We start from the raw sequence: 24,785 nt of genomic DNA on the forward strand, positions 1-24,785 counted from the left end.
TCATTTCACCAGGGAAAAAAGGCTTCCTGAAATTCTGTCTGGCCAATTAATTCAGCTAAAATAATCAGTTCCTATAACCCCATGTGAGATTGCTCATCATACCTTTTGGTATTACACTTTGGAATTGCACAAATAATATATTAACGTATGCTTACTGACAGAGAAATGTAGGTTTTTACCAAAAAGGGAAAATTATGGCGAGGGAGACTCTAAGTGATGAAATTAATCAAAATGATTGATATGTACTAATGTTAGGTATTATTCTTAAGTTTTTCACATATGTTATCTCATTTAATCCTAATTAGGAAGCAACAGAGTTAGAATTTAGGTTTAGGTCTGATTGATATCAAATTGTGTTAAAATGTGAAGTGATGCAGGCTTGTATTAGTATGGGGGCTGTGAAAACAGTGAAGTAACATGTAAGAACAAATTTAAAAGTACCATTAACAAATCTTGACAATCTGTTAAAATTTAGGAGATAAAGAAAAAGAATGAACTAGAAATAACTCTAAGGTTTGAGAAGCTATAAGAATAAAGAGTAGGTTTTGGTTGGTTATACAAGAAGAAATATCTAATAGGTAACTCTAGATATGATACAGTGGCTCAGGTAAGAGAACAGGACTAGAGTTGTTATTTTTATCTCAGGCACACAGAATAGATTACTCGTCAGCTTTGCTTAATGACATTCTCATCCACGCATGGCCTACATTTATTAGGTAATCATCGCTAATAGTGTAATAAGCACCCGCAGACCCACTCAGCAACAGAAGTTAGGACCCTGTTAGTAACTGCATGGAATCATGTCCATCCCCCTCCCATCACATTGTCTTCTTCCACAAAGAAAACTTTAGCTCCAGATGGCTTCACTGGGAAGTTCTTGCAAACAGTTAACTAGGAAAAAATAATACCAATTCTGCATGAACTCTTACAGAACATTAAAGAGGAGGAAATACTTCCCAACTCATTCTATGCGGGCAGTGTTACTCTTAACAGCAGCAGACATGACAAGTGCTTGCCTTGGCAACACATACACTAGAACTGGAACTGTACAGGGGAGGTTGGCGTGGCCCCTGTGCGAGGGTGACAGGCAAATCTGTGAAGCATTCCATCTGTTTATGATGTCACTTATATGTGAAATCTTAAAAAATAATACAAATGAGCTTATTTACAAAACAGAAAGAGACTCACAGACATAGAAAACAAACTTATGGTTACCAAAGGGGGAAAGTGCAGGGAGGGATAAATTAGGAGTTTGGGATGAGCAGATACAAAGTGCTATATATAAAATAGATTAAAAACAGGGTGCTACTGTATAGCATAGGGAACTATATTCAGTATCTTGTAATCACCTACAATGAAAAAGAATCTGAAAAAGAGTATATATATAAATATGTATAACTGAATCACTATGCTGTACACCAGAAACTAACACAGCATTGTAAGTCAACTGTACTTCAATTACAAAAGCAGACCTTGAGATTTGTAAATGTTAACGCAGTACATGTAAAAATAGATAAAAACAAATTTCTTCTGTATAGCACGGGGAACTATATTCAATATCTTGTAATAACCTTGAATAAAAGGAATATGAAAATGAATATATGTAAATATATATGCATGACTCGGACAATATGCAGTACACCAGAAATCGACACATTGTAACTGACTATACTTCAATTAAAAAAAAAGCAGACATTACAAGAAAATAATGCCTTATAAACATGGATGCAAAGCTTTTTAACAAAATTTTATCAAATTGAATTATCAACATGTTAAAAGGATAATACATCATGACTAAATGAAGTTTATCCTAGGAATATAAAGTTGATTTAACATTTGAAAATAAATTAATGTAATTCACCATAATAAAAAGAAAAACCATATAATTATCTCAACAGGCACAGAAAAAGCATTGTATTAAATCCAATATCTATTCCTGAAATTACTCCAGCACAATAGGAATAGAAAATAACTTAATCTGATATAGGGCATTTAAGAAAAATCTACAGCTAAAATCATACTTAATGTTGAAAGACTGAACATTGTTCACCTAAGATCAGGAACAAGGCAAAGATGTCTGCTCTCACTGCTTCTATCTTACATTGTATTACAGGGTCTAGCTAGTACAAGTCAAGCCAGAAAAAGAAACAAAAGACATCCAGATTGGAAAGTAAAAATTAGAACTGTGTTCACAGATGATATAATCGTCTATGTAGAAAATCTCATGGAATCAACAATAAAGTAATTAATTACTTTAACAGGGTAGCAGCATATAGGATCAGAATACAAAAATAAATTATATTTTTATAAACTAGCAACAAAAAAATCATCAGTTGAAATCTTAAAAACATATTTACATAGCATCAACAAATGAAATTATTTAGGGATAGATCTCACAGAAGATGTCAAAGATCTGCACACTGAAAACTACAAAATATTTCTGAGAAAAAAAATTATAGAAGATTTAACTAAATTGAGAGAGGCACTGTTTTCATAGATCAGAAGACTCAACATTATCAAGATGTGAATTCTCCCCAAATCCACCTACAAGATTTCATTGCAATCCCAATCAAAATCTCAGCAGGCTTTTTACAGAAATTGACAATCTGATTCTAAAATTTGTATGTGAATACAAAAGCCTTAGAATAGCCAAAGCAACTTTGAAAAAGAACTGAGTCAAAGTTACACTACCCTTTTCAAGGCTTATTATAAAGTACACCAATCAAGATTGTGGTGTGGTGACTATAGTTAAAAACAAACTATGTTATTGGCATCAAGAGAGACAAATAGATTGATGGAACAGAATGGAGGGTCCAAAAATAGACCCACATATGTATGGTCAATTAATTTTTGACAAGGGTGCAAAAGCATTTCAGTGGAGAAAAGATACTTTTTTTCAATAAATGGCCCTGGAAAAATTGTTCTTCCATATGCGAAAAAAAAAATTGCACCATAGACAAAAATTAACTCAAAATGGATTGAAGACCTAAATGCAAAACCTAAAACTACAAAACTTGGAGAAGAAATTGTAGGATAAGTTTGTTGTGGGATATTTATTGGCATAAATACAGTACAACCCCAAAAGCAATCCATAAAAGAAAAAATTGATAAAATGGGCTTTATCAAAATGACAAACTTCTGCTCTTCAAAAGACACTGTTAAGAAAATGAAAAGACAAGCCAAAGACTGAGAGAAAGTCTTTTCTATTCATATATCTGATATAGGTCTTGTATCCAGAATGTGTAAGTGTGCTCAGACTTTATAATGGGAAAACAAACAACCAGGTAATAAAATGGGTGAAAGATTTGAACAGAAACTTCCACCAAAGAATATTTACAGATAGAAAAGAAACATATGAAAAGATATTCAATATTACTAGTTATTAGGGGAATGTTAATTAAAACCATAACGTGATGTCACTACACACTTTTAGAATGTCTAAAATTAGACCATACCAAGTGTGGTTGAAGATGTAAATAAAGTATAACTCATACACTATTGGTGGGAAGATAAGACGGTACAACCACTCAGAAAACAGCTTGACAGTTTCTTAAAAATTAAACATACATTTACCTCAAGGCCTAGCCATTATACTTTATTTAGCCAAGGAAATTGAAAAAGCATATGTCCTCACAAAGACTTGTACGTGAATATTCATAGCAGCTTTGTTTGTAATAGTAACTGGAAACAACCTAAATGTCCATCCACAGATGAATGGTTAACAAACTGTCATATATTTATACAATGGAGTAATGTTCAGTGATAAAAAGAAATGAACTGTTGATATATGTGACAACATGGATGAATCTCAAAGTAACTACACAGGGTGAAAAAAGACAGATAGTACATTCTACATGATTCCATTTATAGAAAGTTTAAACTAATCTACAGTGACAGCATATCTGCCTAGGGATGAAGGTGGGAAAGGCAAGAAGAGAAGGGAGGTAAGGAGGTCTCAGAAAACTTCTAGGGGTAATGTATATATTCATATCTTGATTGTAGTGATGGTGTCATGGGTTCATGACATATGTCAGAACTTACCAAATTTTGCACTTTAAAAAAGTATAGGTTTTTGTATACCTATTATACCTTAGTAAAGCTGTTTAAAAAATTGTTAAAGCCAACAGATAAATTAAAATAAAATTCTAAAAATTGTTCAATTAAAACAGAAGTAGTCAGGAAAAGAGTAATAGAGGATCAAAAAAAGGAGGGGCAAACAAGAAACAAATAGGAAAACAACAACAAAAAAACCAACCAAATAAGAATAGACTTAAGTCCATTCACATAAATAATCACATTAACTGTTAATGGACTAAATACCGCATTAAAAGACAGGTATTGTCAGAATTGATTTTTTTTAAAAAGCAAGATCCTATTATATGCTGTGTCCAAGAGATGTACTGTACATATAAAGGCATAGATAGGTTGAAAATAAATGGCTAGAAAATTATATACCATGCAAACTAAACTTAAGAAATTTGATATGGTAGCTATTTTTGTATCAGGTAACTTGAAGACAATGAGATAAGAAGAGGGAAGTTTCACACTGATGAAAGGGCCAATTCAAAAAGAAGATATTATAATCATAATGTACATGTATTTTTAAAAGTTTGAAGTGACATGAAACAAAGATGACAGAATTAAAGGAAGAAATAGCACATAACTGAAGACTGATGGAACTAGGCCAAAACATTTTTTTTTTCTGTAAAGACATAGAAATAACATGATCAACCACCTTGACCTGGTTGATATTTACAGAATAATACACCCAACAACTGCAGAATACAGGTTCTTTGCAAGGGCCCTTGGTATGTCCACTAAGCTCCTTTGGGCCATGAACTTACAAGGATTTTTTAACACCATGTACATGGTACCTTCTGTATCCTGACTCTTAGTAAAAGGGGCTGAGCGTTATCATGATTTATTAACTGCCTGGATTATGTCAGTAGTTTTTGAGGAGAAATTAAGGTGCTATTTCTCTTTGTAAAAATATATAGCCTATTTAAAAATTAAGAAATTCTTATTCAATACTAATATATTTTTTTCAGGTGCAGAAAATTACAGAGCTTCATAATCATCCCAAGACCACATAGAGCAAACATGAATGATATTTCCCAAAAGGCTGAGGTAAGTTAAAAAAAAAATGGGGGAATCGGAGGGTTGACTGTAGAAATGCTTTTGAAAGGGCCGCTGTGTGGTAGGAAGGTCATATACGGTAGTAACAGTGTCAAGATGTAAAACATTAGAAGAGATAAAATTCACAGGCTGCTCTTGGACCCAGTAGTTTCATTTGGATTCTTATCTAGGAAACATGATTATTAAATTTTGTGAATGATAGTGAAGTAGACGTGATGGCTAGCATCTTGAGTAGACTTCTAATATCTTGATAAACCTTAGAAGTTACTTTTTCAGCATTTAAAAAAAAACTGGATTTGACGTCTACTTTTAGGAGAAAGAAATAATTCACTCTCAGGTGAGGGTCCTTCTTAGGCACTTCTTTCAGCAGCTGCAGTGAAACTTCTCTTAGCCTTTTTCTGGTTCTTGGCTGTAGTTACTGAGAGTTGTAGTAAGAAGAGTTCAGTTGCTGATACCCCAAAATTATAAACTTTAAAAAACTTTAAATGGCCAATGACACGATAAGTAGAAAATAAAATAGAGGCTGGGTATGCCGCAGATTAATTAAACAATTTATCACTAGGGGAAAGGATTTGGTGTTCTGAGGCGATGAAGTTTTATTTACTGAAACTTCTTTTAGAGATCAGCTTAATTTTCAAAAAGAAGAAAATAATTTGCTTTCCTGGTTTCAGAATGGAGGGAAATTTTTTTTCTCCAGTCTTTTAGTAGATTCCTCCTTCTTTGGAAAGCTCTTTTGTCATTTGGATATTTTTCTCTTAGAGTTTATCCTACTTGGAATGATACAGCATTCTTATGTTACGTTTTTAATATTGGTTTAAAGAAGTTCTAGGTGAACGGTACAGCAGTGGTAATGACAAAAATCCCTGCTTGTGCGCAAAGTCCCTGGCTCACCTTAGCCACAACTGAGAAGTAAAGACCCTTCAGTTTTGCTCAGTATTTGATATGGAGACAGGCAAGAACATTATGTAAATGAGGCTTAAACTTCTTGCTTTGCATTCAACTTCATCTAATTTATTAAAATTAGTCTTGGTATCTTTTAAGAGAACGATGCAAAATCTGAATCTTTAACAATGAAGTAAGACAATAAAATACAGGTTGTTTTAAATTAGAGTCCAGTAATCAGTTTTTATATTTTACTAGCCTTCAGCTTCAGTGTAACATACCTACAAAATGGGACTTCTTTGCTATATATTAATAAAATTTTTATTCTCATTTTCTGTAATTTCATCTTTCATGCTTAGACTTTAGAAAGTAATCAGATTCTGATGATATAAATGTTTCAAACTCATTTCTATATTCTGTTTCAATAAATATTTCTTATATTGCTTGTTCTAATCTGTCTTTATCTAATTTCTTTCTATCTTATTTTTTTTAACTTTCTTCTCTTTATTTTCTTCTAACGAAGATTCTGCTTTCTTCATCTAAACCTGTACCAAAATCCTATGTACCAAAACTTGGCAAGGGTGATGTAAAGGATAAGTTTGAAGCCATGCAGAGGGCCAGGGAAGAAAGAAATCAAAGGAGATCTAGAGACGAAAAGCAAAGAAGAAAAGAACAATATATTAGAGAGAGAGAATGGAACAGGAGAAAGCAGGAGGTTATTTTATTTTATTTTATTCTTGTGTAAATATTTGTTTTCATCTTTTAAATTTACATTTTATTTATTATTCACATTAACCAAGTTTTATATTAAGTATAATTAAGATATTTTCTGTGTTTATAAGCTAAGTTCAAACTCTGCATATAATATGATTTAGTATAAAATTTGGACATGTTCATATTCATTTATTTAACCATTTAGATTAAAGAAATGCTTGCTTCTGATGGTGAGGAAGAGGGATCTTCAAAAGTAGAAAAGGCTTATGTCCCAAAGCTAACAGGTAAGACATTTGAGGGGTAAATTATAAATAAAATTGCAAAAAAGGAAACAGCAAAATATCAAACATGTTTCATATGTTCTTAGGAACTGTTAAAGGTAAATTTGCTGAAATGGAGAAACAAAGACAAGAAGAACAAAGGAAGAGAACGGAGGAGGAACGAAAACGCCGGATTGAGCAGGATATGTTAGAAAAAAGGAAGATACAACGTGAATTAGCAAAAAGGGCCGAGCAGGTATACACTGCATATTATGTTGGCATTTACTTCAGCAACCAATTGTACAGAGTAAAACTAATCAGTATGTTGCCTAATCAAAACATTTTAATATAAAGGAAACCTCTTAAATAGTAGCTAACGTGAAAATAAGGTCATAAGCACAACTATTTAACATCAAATGACTAGAAGGATGAGGGCAGAACGTGCCTATTTCAAGGTTGAATACCGAGATGCTTTTGTTATATACCATCTTATTATTCTGTTCACATTCCTTATATTGTCCACATTCCTTATTTTTCTTGACACATTAGAGAATTTTATGAAGCTGTAAGACAATTTCATACACAAACTATCCACAAGCATGTAACAAAATACTGCTCTTTGAACAGCAATCAGAAAATACTTATAACCAAACACTAGGGCATAATTCAGATATCTTCCTAATCAATAATTTGAAACAAATAAAATCACATTTTATTCAGTAATGGTATTATTAGCTCACTTAAATTTTTTTGCAATTTGGGGAGAGGGGGAAATGTGTGACAGTCATTTCCTCAGTATCGCCATTCCTGAGGCACGTAGCTGCAGAGGACAAATTGGAGAAAAACATTATATTACTATGATTTTATATAATCTCTTAATGAACTTAGAATTCTCATATATTTTAGCTCAGAGCATGAGAACTAAGAGGCTGGTAAGTATTTTAAAATACTCAAGAATCTGATCTAATTTCCAGAAAAAGCTAGTGTCTCAAAATGATTAATGATTATAATGATACAGAAATTTGAAATTTTAATAGTCATAATTACATTTTGTTGAGTAAAGAAGTGACCCAAAGTCACAAAAATTTCTTTAACAGATCGATATTTATTTTATGTTATAAATGATCTGTACTCAAAGAGTTGAAAAAAATGACAGAAGACAGTTTTATTCTTTATGCACTTTTAACCTGGTCTGCATTGATCAATGTATTGGGCTTAATGAGACAATAATGGTATTTATCTCAGAGTTTTGTATAAGATTATATGAGTTAATAAATGCAAAGCACTTAGTAGTGCCTGGTGCAAAGTAAGTGGGCTGTAAATGAGTGTTTCACCTCAATAGTAGTACATATAGATCAGATGTCATGAAACCGTTTCAGTTTCTCCTCCTCTTATCAATATTTTAATAACTATTCTAACATAGTCTTCACAGTTTATTGTCTCTTGAAAAACTGTTTTTTTCTTGGCTCTTTTTTGCCTGCTCTTTAAGTGCCTTAAATCTGTTTGCTGTGCTTCTTTCAGTTTCTACTACCTTTCTGGAAAAAAAAAAAGTGACAAAGAGGGCAAAGCATATGCCATATTTGCACGTCAAAGAAATTTATTTATCCTGACTTGGCAAATAACCACTTCTGTGGCACAAATAGCCTTTTGTATGGTGGCAAATAATGTCACATGCCAGATGAATTACAGGAAAGAACTGGAATTTCCTGTATTGTATTACTTTGTACCTCTTTATCTGAAGAAAGGAAGGTATGCTTTACCTCTGTCACCTCCAGTTGTCAAAGATCAGTATTCATTTTGAAGCAAAAATTTCACAAGGGAATACAATTATAATAAATGAACATTTTAGGTTACATATTATAAGTATAAAACATATCACTGTGATTTGTAATTATACTTATAATATAAATTATAAAATAAGGTAATCAAATTATATTAAAATATATGGTGTTTGGCAGGAAATAGTTGGTTTGCACATGGAGTTAGTCTACTTCTTTTAAGTCTTATCTTTTTCCAAAAAGCACTGATTTTATACTAGATTTGAAGACCCACTACAACCCCAAGAACTGAATAAGGAGGCAGTGGTTTCACAAAGAGAAAATATGTCTGTGTTGAAGAGGTAAATTTGAGTATGATGAAGACATAGGATACTGAGAGAGATGGAAACAAAATCTAAGCATGAGAAAGAACCAGTTTCTTTAACAACCCAGTTTCTTTTAGTAACCCTACATGGCAGAGTGCCATAGAAACTTGGTTAATGAAATTTTTGGCCTATTAAATTCTTTGAGACTATGTAGGTAGAGCAAAATAAACTATTAATAGTAATTTCATCTCGCAAATATGGAAAGCAATTTTAAAACCTAAGTAAGAACATTTTTCACTTAAGTCTAATAAAATTTAATGTATCTTTGAATATAAGAAGTAAAGCATCATGTAGGTCATCAAGAAGAGGCTTTATATTTATTTGAAAACTCTTCTTGTACAAATCCATATTCAAGAATGCTGTAGAAGTAATTCCTGAGTTAGATGGATATCTGAGAAACGTTCAAGATAATTAGCAGTTCTGAGGTTCTAGGATATTATAATGAATTAAAAATAGGTGTACTTCATACACTCGATGTTGGAGTCAAAAGACCAATAAAATTTGAGGGAGAATCTGTATTTGGTATAATCTGGTTATCTTTGAGGATACTTTTATGGGCAAGGTTAACATCTGTCAATTTAGAAAAAGAGAAGTTACAGGTGGGGGACTGAGATGTTGTAAAGAAAGACGAGAAAGGATGTTGGGGAAGGAGCAAAAGGAGTTTTCTCAAAAGAAATAGTTTGGAAGCAGCTCTTCAATGGTAGCTTCTGAAAGCTAACACTATAATTGAACGGAATGTCTCAGTTCTCTGTGAATGTACTGACACCATGGCCACTTAGACAAATTCATCTTTTTCCTTATTTGTTAAAACTGGATGGAGGGGGATGGATATAGCTCAGTGGTAGAGCGCATGCTTAGCATGCGTGAGGTCCTGGGTTCAATCCCCAGTACCTCTTCCGAAAAATAAAGATAAAAAATTTATTAAAATAGCCAATGGAAAACAATTTCTTCTTTTGTTTTGATAATGGTTTAAAATGAGCAAAAAAAAAAAAACAAAAAAAAAAAAAACAAGGAAAAAACCCACAGAACCAAAAAACACACAACCAACCAAAGAAAAACTCCTTCAAATATAGTATATGATCTACTGTAAGCAAATAAAAATTGAGAAGGTTGTAGCTGCAAGAAAAAGAAATTTGGGGTTAAAAATTTTAGAATTATTCTTCCCTATAGTTTCAATGTCTGGCTTTGCACCATACCTCTTAGAACTTTTTATTGAGAGATTAACATGATTTTAGAGGAATTGTTAGCACTCTTTTGAAGGGAAATAATTTTATAATCATTTTATTATAGATTCATTCAAATTTTTCATAGTATAGCATTATAAAACCTTCGCCATTTACCCAGCAAATCCATGTAATAGTTCTCTGACAAAGCAAATCATTCTGAGCAAAACTGTTAAAAATAAACTACCGAAATATAAAATAGATTTATTTTTAATAAATGATTTATTCAGAATAATTTATTTTTCAAAAAATGTGGTATCTTGATAAATGTATTATTTCTTCTGTGACAGAATATAGACACGTGGGATGATGAGAGAGCAGGGACTCAGCCAGCCCAGTTGCTAGTATGATCCTCAGTACAACAGAGTTCCCCGAGGCTGAGTGAGGAACAAAGTACTTCCAGACCTTTCATTGGTGTTAAGAATCAAGTTAAAACTATAAACAATCTGAATTTTTACTTTCTAACTCCTCCCATTTTTGCATTGCTGATGTTTCCTTTTCCTGCAATCTCAAACACTGCATTATTTAAATCACTTTTCTGTCATTTCTCACTTTGTTATGTACATCAGCCTGCCCCTCAGGCTAACCTAATGATGTTTCTTTTGAGTAATGGACAAATTGAGCTCGGGCCGTTTGAATGAGGGCCTTTCCTACATAGATCTGGTCAAAATATAGAGCAGACAATTAAGACTAACGTGAAGGCCTGTACCTTTCACTGTACTTTATTATTGTGTCAGTTACATTTTTGCCATGTATTTATATTGTAAAATATAGTCGTGATGATTATTTGTTAATGATAGGTTTTCCTTTTGCTGTGGCAGAGACGGAGAATGGAAAAATGTTTCTGTGTCTCAGTTTAAATTGCTTATTTAATTAATAACTGCTGCTTGTAAGCTCACAGCCAGGTTGTAAGAGTTTGGTCCATTATTCAAATTCCAGAATTACAAAGGTAGGCCTTATTTTAATTTTTTCTTAATATTTTGTTCCCTCGATATTGATATTGGTATCAAAATGCAAAAATTAGTATAAGGTTCTAAAAGGACATAATTTAAAAGGACCTAATTGGCCAACATGGAGCAACACAAAAATATTTCCAAAATTCGAACCTTTGAAAATTTACCATAAATCACAACTAAATCACTTTTCAGTTGTATGTTTAAAAGCAAAAAGCAGAAACCTGATGTAATGTAATGATATGAAATTCTCATTCAATAGATTGAGGACATAAACAATACGGGAACTGAACCAGCATCAGAGGTAAATGGATGTTTCCTTTAATGAAACGCTCACTGAAAATTATCTGGTTCACAAATAATCTTTCGATTAAAAAAGTTGAAAGTTTTACTCTTTTAATTATAGATATAGCAACAACAACAACAAAAGGGCAAAAATATTTTGCAAAGCAAGATGATACTTTTGCACTTCCAATCACTATAGCTTAGTGTTTTTAAAGAAAAGTATGTTTTTTGCTTTCATGGTTAGATTAGAGACACAAGTCTCAGTTTGAGATACTCTGCCAAGACTATATTTCTTGAACTGCTCTAATAGTTGAGATTGTTGAAAGCTAACATTTAAAAAAGGCATTTTCTTTTCGTCATTTGTCTTCTTCCCCCAGAGCTCCTGATGTCTGCTGGTTATCAAACACCAGCAGAGAGTGCAATATCTATTACCATGAAAGACTGTTCAACAACCACGAAAACTTTACTTTTCTCTTTTTATCTAACAGAGAAAGTTAAAGAGCAATCAATTTGATGGTGTGCCTAGAACTACAGCCACATTAATTGGAAGCAGTTTTATTTTAGGGGCATGTGTTACATAACTCTTCACTTCGTTTTTGAAAAAAGTTCAGAGGCAATAATAGATTACATAATAGAACTAATTAAAATGATTTTAAAAACAAGTTTAAGAATATTTGAATAAGACCAAATGCCAAAGACTTTTGTCTGTAATATATTTTCTAAGTCATTTGGAAATGCTGTTTTTTTCTCACTAAATGTTAGTTTTATTAAGTATTTAAAAACTTGCATGGAGAGAAAAATCATATACAGAAACCTTCTGTGTTTAAACTGAATCCATCCACCATCAAATTGATTTAGAGTACACTCACATGCACAGTACCTTTTGTGGGATTAGTGCACGGATAGCTAAATCCAGATAATGTCACGCAGTGTTATATAAACAGCTATATTAACACCAACTTCTAGGAAGAAAGATGCTTCTTGAATCTTGTCAGAAATGGATTTCAATAAGATTAACTCATAATGTACAGTGAGTTCAGAGAAAGCTATTTAACAGAAATCTGAAAAAAAAAAAAAAAAACCCCAAAATTTTGTTCATCATAACATTGATGACAGTGTAATGAAATTCACCAATGATGGAAGTAAAATCTCACGAGACCTAAATTTTGATTAGGGAGAAATATGCTAATTATCTGTTTTATAATTTAGGAAGGAGATGATTCACTACTTATAACAGTAGTACCTGTCAAATCACACAAAACATCTGGAAAAATAAAAAAGAATTTCGAAGATCTAGAAAAAGAACAAGAATTAAAAGAAAGGGTCAAGTGTGAAGAAGATAAAAGAATAAGACATGAAGAACAACGTCGATCTCTCAAGGAAGCGACATGTCTTTCATTGGTCATGGTAAGGTTTTTTTTTTTTTTTTTTTTTTGGTAAAGAATAAAAAAAAGCAGTTAAGTTGGTTAGCAGCATGTCCCTTTATGATTAATAGGTGGGTTTCATTATGTTTTCATAGGATGATGACCTGGAAAGTGAGGCAAAAAAAGAATCACTTTTTCCTGGAAAATTGAAACTGACTTTTGAAGAATTGGAAAGACAAAGACAAGAACATCGAAGGAAGCAAGCTGAGGAGGAAGCAAGAAAACGTTTAGAAGAAGAGAAGCGTGCTTTTGAAGAAGCACGGCGACAAATGGTAAAACAAACATATATATGTAACATTTATATATATGGTAGTATATATAATAATACAATGATATATAACATTTATACATTATTATATTTTATAAATTGTATGTATAATTATTGTATATTATATAAATGATATATATAGAACATTTAATATTAAGGGAAGATGGCTGGCTTTAGATAAGGTTCATTGCTATAAATTTAAGGAAATTTTCTATATCCAAGGATGTCATTTTGAAACTGTGTACATATCCCATATATGAAATACATCCATATTATCTTCTAGTTTCTTTTTTGGGACATTTTACCTAATATGTTTCAAATTTTCATTTTTATTAATTATAAATATGCAAAATAATTATTCAACCAACCTGGTTTCTCTTCATCTGTTAGTTCAGCCTGCAATGTGTTTAATAGCAGGGTGCAGCACACTTTCAAGTCTATCGTGTAAGTGTACACTTAGTTTCAATATATATGTGTATAGATATATGTAAATGTATATAGTCTAAGTGGTCAAGAGCATGGATTTTAGAGCCAGACTGCCTGGATTCAGTTATCTATCATTTATTAAGTGTGTATCCATGAACAAGTTATTTAACCTCTCTCTGTCTTAGTTTAGTTTTTTTATTTGTAAAATGGTGAAAATAATTGTGCCTACTTCTTAAATCATTAAGTGATTTAATACAGAAAGCAGTTAAGTGGTATCTGGTATATAATAAGTGCTTTAAAAATGGTAACTGCTATTATTATAGTAATAGATTTAACAATAGCAAATAAAATTGAAATAAGAAAACACTGATTCCAAATTTCATTGCAAGAATTTAAGAATGGAACATCTGTAATTTTTTTAAGCTTTCAGAATTTCTTAATTAACTTTCATTAATGATGTTCTAAGGACTATATCTCCAAAATTTTAATTTTCTGCATATTTGTTTGAAAATGTTATTATTTTGGGGTAATTATAGTTGGATAATACCTACACATTTTAGATATCACTAGTAGTTAATTTAGTGAAAAGGAATAGAAATATCATTAATTAATCAAATTATAAATGTGAGTAATTAATTTAATTTAGTATTATTACATTAGAATTTTAATTATAAAATCATAAAATTTGAATTGTATATAAAATAGTTCTAGATAATATTATGTTTAGTAACCATAGTTCATAGTAAAAAAATCCATGAAAAGTACAGAATGAGAACTTTATTTTACCCTCTAAGAGACTGGGTATGTATACTTGACCCTCAGTTTCATACACACACACACACACACACACACACACACACACACACGTTTTATGTTTGTTCTGGGAGAGTTAATGTTTAATAAAACTTTTAAATGACTTCTTAAAAATTTTAAACATTTCATCTTATCTGTTTAAAAAGTTGGCTTGCTTGAGAAGTTTTATTTAACTTGCGTACATCTTTATTTGGAACTTCTCCAAATCTGATTTTTTTAATCATACAGGATATTCTGAAGGAAGGAGATTTTGGCAAAGAAACATTCCTGTGTGGGGTGGCTGAGTCTGGGCCTTTTGATTGATAATTCATTCCTGTCTTTGATGAATCTCAAGTAGTCATGAGTTGTTTCTTGGTTAGGTAAATGAAGAGGAGGAAAACCAAGACACAGAAAACATTTTTAAAGCATACCGCCCTGGTAAACTCAAGCTCAGTTTCGAAGAAATAGAAAGACAGAGGAGAGAAGATGAAAAAAGGAAAGCAGAAGAAGAAGCCAGGAGAAGAATAGAGGAAGAAAAGAAGGCATTTGCTGAAGCAAGGAGAAGCATGGTAAGACAGAATGTAACTGGAGAAGGCCATTAGGAGTCAGCTTTTTTAGAGTATGTTGTGAAATCATTCAGCTTTGGGGAATACTCTATTATTTCTGGAATTTATGCCAAAAATAGGGATAGCATATAAGTTTTAAAATCTCCTTTGGCATAACACCATTTATATTTGCTTTAATATAGTTTTGAGAACGTTCTGATAAATTGCTATGCCTGGCATAGAGGAGTGTGTATTAACTTCCTTCTCTGGGAAGATACGTTTTCCAGAACTAAGTGTTAAGCAAGGAGGTGGGGGTGGTGGGATTTCTACCCCCACCACCGTTCCTTCCCTCCTCTCCATTCTCTTCTCCCTTCCCATATTTCGTCCTTCCCTTCCTCCCATCTTCCTTCCTTTTCTTCTTTTTTTTTTTTTTTTCAGTTTCTATCCCATCCAGGATATAGTAAATGACCAAAGGCGTTTAATCAAGATTATTTAACTCTCCAAAATGCTTACAGTCACTTCTGGATATTGCTACTAAACTTAACTCTGTTACAAAATTATACTTCTTATACCATTTTAATGTTTGTAAAATGCACAGTTATCTGATAAGCTTTATTTTTAAGTAAGTTGACATGTGAACGGTGTATCCCTTTCTTGAAACATTTTAATTGGCGTCAGCAACATCATGATGTAGTTTTCTCTGGGTGAGCTTCAGACACATATATCCAAGTGTCTGTGTGGCTTCAGCAGATGCGCAGATCAGAAACTTGAGAGCCTTAAACACCTCCATCTCATTCATGCCTCACATTCCAGTCATTCACTAAGCCTCATTCCTCATATCATTCTAAAAATTTATCCTTTTTTCCCCATTTCCCACCGCCACTACTATAATGCAGGTCACTGTTTTCTCTTGCCTCAGGCCAACTCCTAAATAACTTGCTTTCTTGCCTATAATCCATTCTTCCTTGTTAAAACCAGGAGTGGACTTCCTTTAAAAAAAAAAAAGTAAATTTGATTATGTTACTATTTTGCTTAACAAATTTCTACTTTCCCTAGGCAAAAATCCAAAACTAAAATTTTAAAACAAATTTCTTCATAATCTTGCCCTGGTAGATTTCTCCAGTTTCATTTCTTGATTCTTCCTTAATTTGCCACATTTGTTCCGGATGTACGAAATTTCCTTCCATTTCTTCAAAATACTATGCTCTCATATCTGGAATTTCATAAATGCTGTATAGACCATGTCTCTCTCTCCTTTCCTTGTGCTATCTCCTATTCATATTTTCCATTTCCTCTGGAAGCCTTTCCTGATGTGTTCCTTTGATGTGTTCTTACAGTACTTAGCGCTCCCCTGGCATGGTACTAATGCTATGTTGTTGCTTATGGCCGTCTTTCTCAATCCAGGAGACTGAGACTGCCTCCAGCATGCAGTGCATTGTATTCTAGTGTAATAAACTTCCTATAAATGTTTGCGGAATAGGTCATATTAAAACTATCTTATGTCTATTATTAGGTAATCCTTGATTCACAAATGGTTTCTACACAGAAACCCTGCAAACATTGTGAAAGCACTTGATTTTTGGAGAGTTAATTGGTTTATAAGTGGTAGATGAGAAGTACCTGGGAAGATCAGGAAATCCAGTCCTGGGGGAAGATTTTTAGGTCAAGTCTGCATTTTTTTCCATGATTCACTAGCAGAAAAAGTGCAGGGAAGGAAGACTGCATTAAACTTTAACTCTAGTTTCTTAGAGACATTTCTGTGTCAGAAAAGGAAACAAGCTTTTCCCTTCATTTATGTTGTTTTCTTATCCACAGCCAAGTATCATCATTTCATATTATAGCTCAGTTAATTCACATATCAATAAGAATTTTGTTTGCAATCTGTGGATTGTAAGACCCTATAAACATTGTTTCTGAGTTGAACTGGTTCTGTGGTAAAGCCTGTCATATAGAAAACTTGGAATGAATAATTACCCTTTGCCTCTCGTATTCCCCTGTGACGATTTCAGCCACAGGGACACAGTTCAGGTAAGAGGTTTATGTGTATACTTTCAGGGGATAGAATTAGGTAATTGCTTTCATAGTAAAATGTATTCCAAGTCAGTGATTTAAAAGCAGAGCTTCTGTTTGCAATTTAGAGATTGCCTATATACAGAGAATGACATTGTAATAAGAAGACTGCCATTTGGGAGCTAACTATGGTGTCAGGCACATTGCAGAATGTTTCCAGACTTTAGTTAATTCTCATGACAGCTTGATGAAAGCTGTCGCAGGTAAGGAAACTCAGATTTAGGAAGGCTATGTAACTTCCCCAAGGTCACAACTAAATGGCAGTTAGACATGTAATTCATGAAATTACAAAAAGGTAGTCTAAATAGTTATTTATAATTTTATTAGAAAAACTTCTAAAGATTTGAATCACCTTTTCCACATAGTGTTTATGTTGACTTTGGAAAAGTTACTGTTCAGTGCCTCAGTTACCTCATCTAGGAAATGGGGATATTAATAACACCTACTTCATAGTGTCACAGATTAAATAAGTCAATGCATGTAAAGTGCTTAGAATTGCATCTGGTAGCTGTAAGTATTAACTATTAGTGTTTATTTTTAATTAGCCTGACAGTAATCAGTACAATAAAACCGCAGCATTAATAGTAATTTTTGCCTGATTATGAAGGGATCACGATGAGCTCTCTAATTCATTCAGACAAAACCATGATTAAACTGAGATGCTCTGTTTTAATTACCAGAATGGAGTTCATTTTAATCCAATTAAAAAGTTTTCTCAATATTAGAACATCTTAATGTCTAATTCAAATTGCTTATAGTATAAAGTCAGACTGTTTATTTGTGTTCATTTGAACAGAGAGTAGATGGTCACCATTTTCCCTGTAACTATAAAATACTTTAGTCTTATATTTTCTAATAATTCCTCCTTGTTTATTGTTTTATACTTTTAAAGAGAATTTTTGGGTTTTGGTTCAGTGTGAAACCTTTCTATTCAAGTAATCAGTTTCTACAAGAGATATTCTCTGTTTAGTAAGAGAGATAAAATAATTATTTTAAATAGGTAGTAGATGATGACTCCCCCGAGATGTATAAGACAATTTCTCAAGAGTCTCTTACACCGGGAAAACTGGAAATTAATTTTGAGGAATTACTGAAACAAAAAATGGAAGAAGAGAGACGACGAACAGAGGAGGAACGGAAGCATAAGCTAGAGATGGAAAAACAGGAGTTTGAACAGCTGAGACAAGAAATGGGAGAGGTAAGATTTTAAGAAATATCCATTTACAGTCCACAAATACTTACCAAGGGAAGTATTTCACATGTGTTACCTTACAATAACTTTCTAAGTATTATTCTCATAAACGCTCAGCATACTCCTGTGAGGCACTTGGTACCACTGTCAGCATAGTTAAGCGCACTTTCCAGCCTGCTGGAACTCTGCTCTCTCCCAGCTAGTTTGAAAAATATGTAAGACTCCAGGTGACTGAGATATTACAGTTGTACGTAAGTAAATATCTTTTCCTGTATAACTCACAATTGTGTGATTACATCGTGACTGAGAACTGTCATTCTACAGAACTTAATATATCCACAAGACCGAATTAAACCGATATTCAAAAGGAGAAAAAACTACAGGAGTACCGTGGATACTCATAGGAACATCAGTTCGGCAAGTCTCTGAATCATTTCACGGGCACACCTCATTTTACTGTGCTTTACTTTATTGCACTTTGCAGATACTGTGTTTTTTTGCAAATTGGAGGTCTGCGGCACCCCTTGTGGAGTGCCTGTTGGTGCCATTCTTCCAGCAGCGTTTGTTCACTTTGAGTTTCTGTATCACATCTTGGTAATTCTTGCAAGATTTCAAACTTTTCCATTATTATTATATTTGTTACAGTGATCTGTGGTCAGTGATCTTTGATGTTACTATTGTAGTTGTTTCGGGGCACTAGGAACTGCGCCCGTATAAGATGGTGAACTTATTTGATGAATGTTGTATATGTTTTGACTGCTTCACCGATCGGCTGTTTGCTCATGTCTCTCCCTCTCCTCGGGCCTACCTGTTCCCTTACACAACAATATTGAAATTAGGCCAACTAAAGGCCTCTAGGTGTTCAAGTGAAAGGAAGAGTTGCATGTCTCTCACTTTAAATTAAAAGCTAGAAATGATTAAGCTTAGTGAGGAGGGCATGTTAAAAGCTGAGACTGGATGAAATCTAGGCCTCTTGTACCAGATGGGTAGCCAAGATGTGAATGCAAAGGACAAGTTCTTGAAGGAAATGAAAAGTGCTGCTCTAGTGAACACACAAATGTTAAGGAAGTTGGACAGCCTTAGTGCTGACGTGGAGAAAGTTTTAGTGGTCTGGATAGACCATCAAACCAGACACAACATTCCCTTAAGCCAAAGGCTAATCCAGAGCAAGGCCCTAACTCTTCAATTCTATGAAGGCTGAGAGGTGAAGAAGCTGCAGAAGACAAGTTTGAAGCTTGCAGAGGTTGGTTCATGAGGTTTAGGGAAGGAAGTCGTTGCCATAACATAGAAGTACAAGGTGAAGCAAGTGCTGATGTGGAAGCTGCAGCCAGTTCTCCAGAAGATCTAGCTGAGGTCCTCCATGAAGGTGACTACACTAAAGCAGATTGTCAATGTAGAGAAAATAGACTTGTATTGGATAAAGATGCCATCTAGGACTTTCATAGCTGGAGAGAAGTCAATGCCTGGCTTCAAAGCTGCAAAGGCCAGGCTGGGTCTCTTGTTAGGGGCTAATGCAGCTGGTGACTTCCAGTTAAAGCCAGTGCTCATTTACCATTCAGAAAATCCTAGGGCCCTTAAGAATTATGTTAAATCCACTCTGCCTGTGCTTTATAAATGGACCAACAAAGCTTAGATGATAGCATATCTGTTAACAATGTGCATTACGGAGTATTTAAAGCCTACTATTGAGACCTACTGCTCAAAAGGAAAAAAAGACCCCTTTCAAAATATTACTGCCCATTGACAGTCCACCTGGTCACCCAAGAGCTCTGATGGAGATGGCCAAGGAGATTCCTGTTGTTTTCACGCCTGCTAACACAGCCTCAGTTCTGCAGCCCATGGATCAAGGAGGGGTTTCGGCTTTCAAGTCTTATCACTGAAGAAATACATTTTGTAAGGCTATAGCTGCTATAGATAGTGATTCCTCTGATGGGTCTGGGCAAAATCAGTTGAAAACCTTCTGGAAAGGGTTCAGCTTTCTAGATGCCATTAAGAATACTGTGATTCACGGGAAGAGGTCAAAGTATGAACATTCACAGGAATCTGGGAAAAGTTGATTCCATCCCTCATGGATGACTTTGAGAGGTTCAAGACTTGAGTGGAAGTAACTGCAGATGTGGTAGAAATAGCGAGAGAACTAGAATTAAAAGTGGAGTCTGAAGGTGTGAATGGATTGCTGAGATCTCATGATAAAACTTTAATGGATGAGGAGTTGGTTCTTATGGATGAGCATAGAAAGTAGTTTCTTGATATAGAATCTACTCCTGGTGAAGGTGCTGTGGAGATTTTTGAAAGGACTACTAAGAATTTAGGATATTATATAAACTTAGTTGATAAGGCAGCAGCAGGATTTTAGACGATCGACCCCAATTTTGAAAGAAGTCCTGCTGTGGGTAAAATGCCATCAAACAGTATTGCAAACTACAGAGACCTCGTTCACAAAGGGAAGAGCCAATCGATGCAGCAAACTTCACTGTTGTCTTATTTTAAGAAATTACCACAGCCACCCCATCCTTCAGCAGTCACCACCCTGATCAGTGAGCAGCCTTTAACACTGAGGCAAGACCCTCCAATAGCAAAAAGATGACTCACTGAAGGTTCAGATGATGGTTAGCGTTTTTTTGCCACATTCTAAGGTTAAGGTGTGTACATTTTTTTACCCATAATGCTATTGCACATTTAATAGATTATTGTATAAACATAACTTTTATATGCACTGAGAAACCAAAATTTTCATGTGACTCACCTTATTGAGATATTTGCTTTATTGCCATGCTCTGGAACAAAACTTGCATTATCTCTGAGGTATGCCTGTATTTGACTAAATTATTCTAAGATAGAACTTTGATACTATTAAATATTTTAGTGTGTTTTTTCTAGTACTGAAATGAATTAAAAAATATATACATACACACACATACATACATATAGACTGTACAGGACTCACTTCAAGGGCATGCAACTTATGCCCTCACAGAACTCCATGCTCAGAAGGGCCACACTTAGGATTTAATGCTCTGAGGTTGTCTTTGAAATTTTAAGTAAGTTTATCTTTGAACTTACGTGTTGTAAGTGCAAGCTGATTGGACGGTGGGTCCTGCACAAGGATCTTGGAGCCTTGGCTTACCTACTCCTCCTGATGTCTCTTTGCCTCCCCGTGGTGGGCTCTTGGCAGCCTTCTTCCTACCTCCTGATGCCCCAAGACCCTGTCTAACTTTCTCCTTCCACCCCTGGTCACTGCTTACCTCATCTGCATCGCCGACCAGTTGTGTAGGCAGAAGAGGGGACAGAGAGGGAGGAGGTTGGCATTCCACCGTCACCCTAGGCCTTTGGCCAGGTAGGGGGCCCTAGCAACAGCACAGATGGCAGTGCTGGGGATGAGCGCACAGCCCTGCTACTTGGGGTAGGGGAGCAGTGGCTTTCCCAGCCTGGGACTGGTGGTGATATGGCATGTTTGGCAGGTAATTTGGTGGTAGCCTCTTCCCAGCTCCCGACCTGGGAACCTGTGAACTCCTTCACAGAGGTTATGATCCCTTACGGGTGGTCCCCTTGGGTTGTCATGTGTTGGGGACAGTGGGACTCTAGGGGTATTTACTTCCTTGCCCAAGTCTACCAAGAGATTATAAATGCTAGATGAATATATGATTAATACAAAAATACAGTAAATACGCTGTAGGAAAATACTGCAAAGTCTAGCCTTAGGATTAAAAAATGTACCAGCATTTATTTTATAAAGGAAACTGAAGATGAATTGTCTGTCTAGAAAAACAAACTAAATTAGAATGTATTTGGATACACTATTGGGAAGTAATCTTATAAATGGCAGGGTGTAACCGTCTGACAGTCTGGTGGTATGGAGTGATTTACTCGACTATGAGAGTTTTCAAGCAAGTGGCATGCCAATTCCAACATGACCTAGACTGTAACTGATTAGTTCAATCATTCATTTTGATCAGAAGGATATGTGAACCATTGTAATATGATGTGGTATCACAACTTTGTTAGTTTCTGGTATCTTAGGAATTGCATTTTCACCCACATAAATCCCAAAGTGGAGGTAGTATAAAGTAATAAACGTTCTTTTTTCCCTTAACTGAACCAAAAAATGCAGCCTGTCATACTATCCACTGTAACTCTCCGCCACCATTACCCCCGACACTTTTTTTTTTCTCTACTGTCTAGCATTCTGCATCTTCTCCAGGGAAAGTGTACCAGGAGCAACTACAATATTTTACCGCTCCTTTAGGGGACAGTGTAAGAAGTATACAGAAAACTAATAATAATAATTTGTGAAAAATCAAGGGAAAGGAACCTGAATAAAAAGCATTCAGGATAAAATGGTATAAAAGAATTGGAGCCCAATTTTGGTTGACTCCTTTTCTGTCTTTCTTGGAAGAATATACAATTGAGAGTACAAGTGATATGTAGCAAAATGTAGGGATTTTACCAGACTGTATGTGTAGAAATGCTTAATTCAGTTGAGTATTAAGAGTGATATTTAACTTTTGTCAACTACCATCAAATTAAAGACAGGAGGAATTTTAGAAATACTGTCTCTACGTAGACATAAAAAAAATCATGTCCAGTGGGCTAAGCGACTAGGGTAAAGGACACACAGCATCTGAGTCAGAACTAGAGCTGACTCCTAGTCCAGTGTTCTTTGAATTTTATTTCTTCACTTTCCCCTAAACAAAGGTCTTTCTACAATTCCTAGTGGTAGCTAATCTTGACATGCATATTTTAGTTTTAGCAGGTTATAATGGAATGTTAACTGGCGTTCTGAGCCATATTCACTAATGAAATAAATGAAGCAAGATGTAAAGTCTTAAATTTGTAGTACTACTTTTAATTAGTAAATTTAGGCACTGTGTTTAGGGAGAAAGTTACTTAACATTTAATTTTGACTTCAAATAAGAAATGGTGAACATTTTCTGGATGGTTTACTATACAAACTGATTTTCTGGTGTTTGATATATAAAAACCTTAATTTTTTTGAAGGAAGAGGAAGAAAGTGAAACCTTTGAACTGAGCAGGGAATATGAAGAATTAATCAAATTGAAAAGGAGTGGCTCTATTCAAGCTAAAAATCTAAAAAGCAAGTTTGAAAAAATTGGACAATTGTCTGAAAAAGAAATACAGAAAAAGGTAGAAGAAGAACGAGCAAAAAGAAGAGCGATTGACCTTGAAATTAAAGAGCGAGAAGCAGAAAACTTCCATGAGGTAAACTGTTTTATATTTAACATAGGTATAGTACAGTAATGATGATGAACTTAACAGAAATAACATTGACTTTGGAATAAGTGTTGGTACTTAAAATTAACCGTCAGTGTGTATAATGATCTGGGAACTAAACAGCAAAAGCACATTAAGATCTTGATGCTTTGAAAGATTTCCTTATTCTAGCATGGTTTCAAAAATGACTTTTATCAGAACTAAGCCTACAGTGAACATCAAATGGTTCGCTGTAGCAAAAATAGTTTGAAAGTATGGCACAAGTTTTACCTTGAATGAGTAGGACCAGTGTATATTCGACTTAAAATAAACTCCAGAGATTATTCATACCTACTTTCTTACTTAAAGATGAGACCAGTAAAACCTATGTAATCTGCTCAGAGTCATGCCAATAATTCAGTGGCAGAGCCTAAATCACAATTCAGGTGACAAGAATTTGAAGTACCCCCAGTGGGAAGGGGAGGTGTAGCTCAGTTGGTAGAGCTGCATGCTTAGCATGCACGAGGTTCAGGGTTCAAACCCCAGTACCTCCTCTAAAAATAATTAAATAAATGAACCTGATTACCTCCTCACCACCCTCCCATAAAGTATCTCCATATGTAGAATAAGGAGGCACTCACTAGATGTCCTGTAGTGTCCCTTCCAGCTTGGGGACTATTTCTGGTAATGAATGTTGGCTTAAATTAGGGTCTGGAAAACTTACTGTATCAGAATTGCCATTTTACATTTAACCTATAGTCTAAATAAAAATTTATTTTCATCAAATATTCAACTATTGGTGGGGGAGGGTATAGCTCAATGGTAGAGTGCATGCTTAGCATGCACAGGGTCCTGGGTTCAATCCCCAGAATCTCCTCCAAATAGAGATAAATGAATAAACCTACCTCTCCCTCATTAAAAAAAAAAAAAAAATTCAACTATAAAACAGGCCTTGGGAAGGCCTTCAGAGACTGAATAAAAAGAATGACCAAAAAAAAAAAAAAAAAGGATGACAAAATTATGGACAAATTCTCAGGACTATAAGCAACTCATTGAGACAAGTAGAGTACAAGAACAGCAAAAGACGATGATGAAGATGCAAGCACAGGCAAGATAGGCCCACCTTAGATGCTATGTTAAGGAACTTTGTTTTATTGGGGTTCATTGAAGGGATTTTTAAAACATGGAGTGATATCGAATAGGCATCTTCATTGCTAGATCATGCTGAAGCTAAAGATGATTTTATATTAATGCACTGAAA

The 24,785-nt window shown here is 34.3% G+C and overlaps 1 protein-coding gene and 1 non-coding gene across 5 annotated transcripts in view; both read left to right on the forward strand.

The window, feature by feature from the left end:
• NEXN (nexilin F-actin binding protein) overlaps positions 1-24,785 on the forward strand; it is a 41,196-nt gene that overhangs the window by 13,069 nt on the left and 3,342 nt on the right. Inside the window, exons 2-11 of one of the 4 annotated variants that reach the window (XM_032494640.1) lie at positions 5,049-5,127; positions 6,542-6,733; positions 6,938-7,016; positions 7,100-7,248; positions 11,574-11,615; positions 12,806-13,003; positions 13,116-13,292; positions 14,887-15,075; positions 18,122-18,319; positions 23,312-23,533. In XM_032494640.1, coding sequence (XP_032350531.1) covers positions 5,101-5,127; positions 6,542-6,733; positions 6,938-7,016; positions 7,100-7,248; positions 11,574-11,615; positions 12,806-13,003; positions 13,116-13,292; positions 14,887-15,075; positions 18,122-18,319; positions 23,312-23,533 — 1,473 coding nt within the window. In that variant the 5' untranslated portion in view covers positions 5,049-5,100. Of the gene's footprint in view, positions 1-5,048; positions 5,128-6,541; positions 6,734-6,937; positions 7,017-7,099; positions 7,249-11,573; positions 11,616-12,805; positions 13,004-13,115; positions 13,293-14,886; positions 15,076-18,121; positions 18,320-23,311; positions 23,534-24,785 lie in introns of those variants that run through there. The other 3 variants (XM_006186988.3, XM_032494641.1, XM_032494642.1) reach the window with 3 other exon arrangements.
• LOC116668386 lies at positions 1,009-1,115 on the forward strand. Its single transcript, XR_004325556.1, has one exon. It is a non-coding gene; the product is annotated as a U6 spliceosomal RNA (small nuclear RNA).

The sequence above is a fragment of the Camelus ferus genome, chromosome 13 (genome assembly GCF_009834535.1).
Source record: "Camelus ferus isolate YT-003-E chromosome 13, BCGSAC_Cfer_1.0, whole genome shotgun sequence".
Taxonomy (NCBI): domain Eukaryota; kingdom Metazoa; phylum Chordata; class Mammalia; order Artiodactyla; family Camelidae; genus Camelus; species Camelus ferus.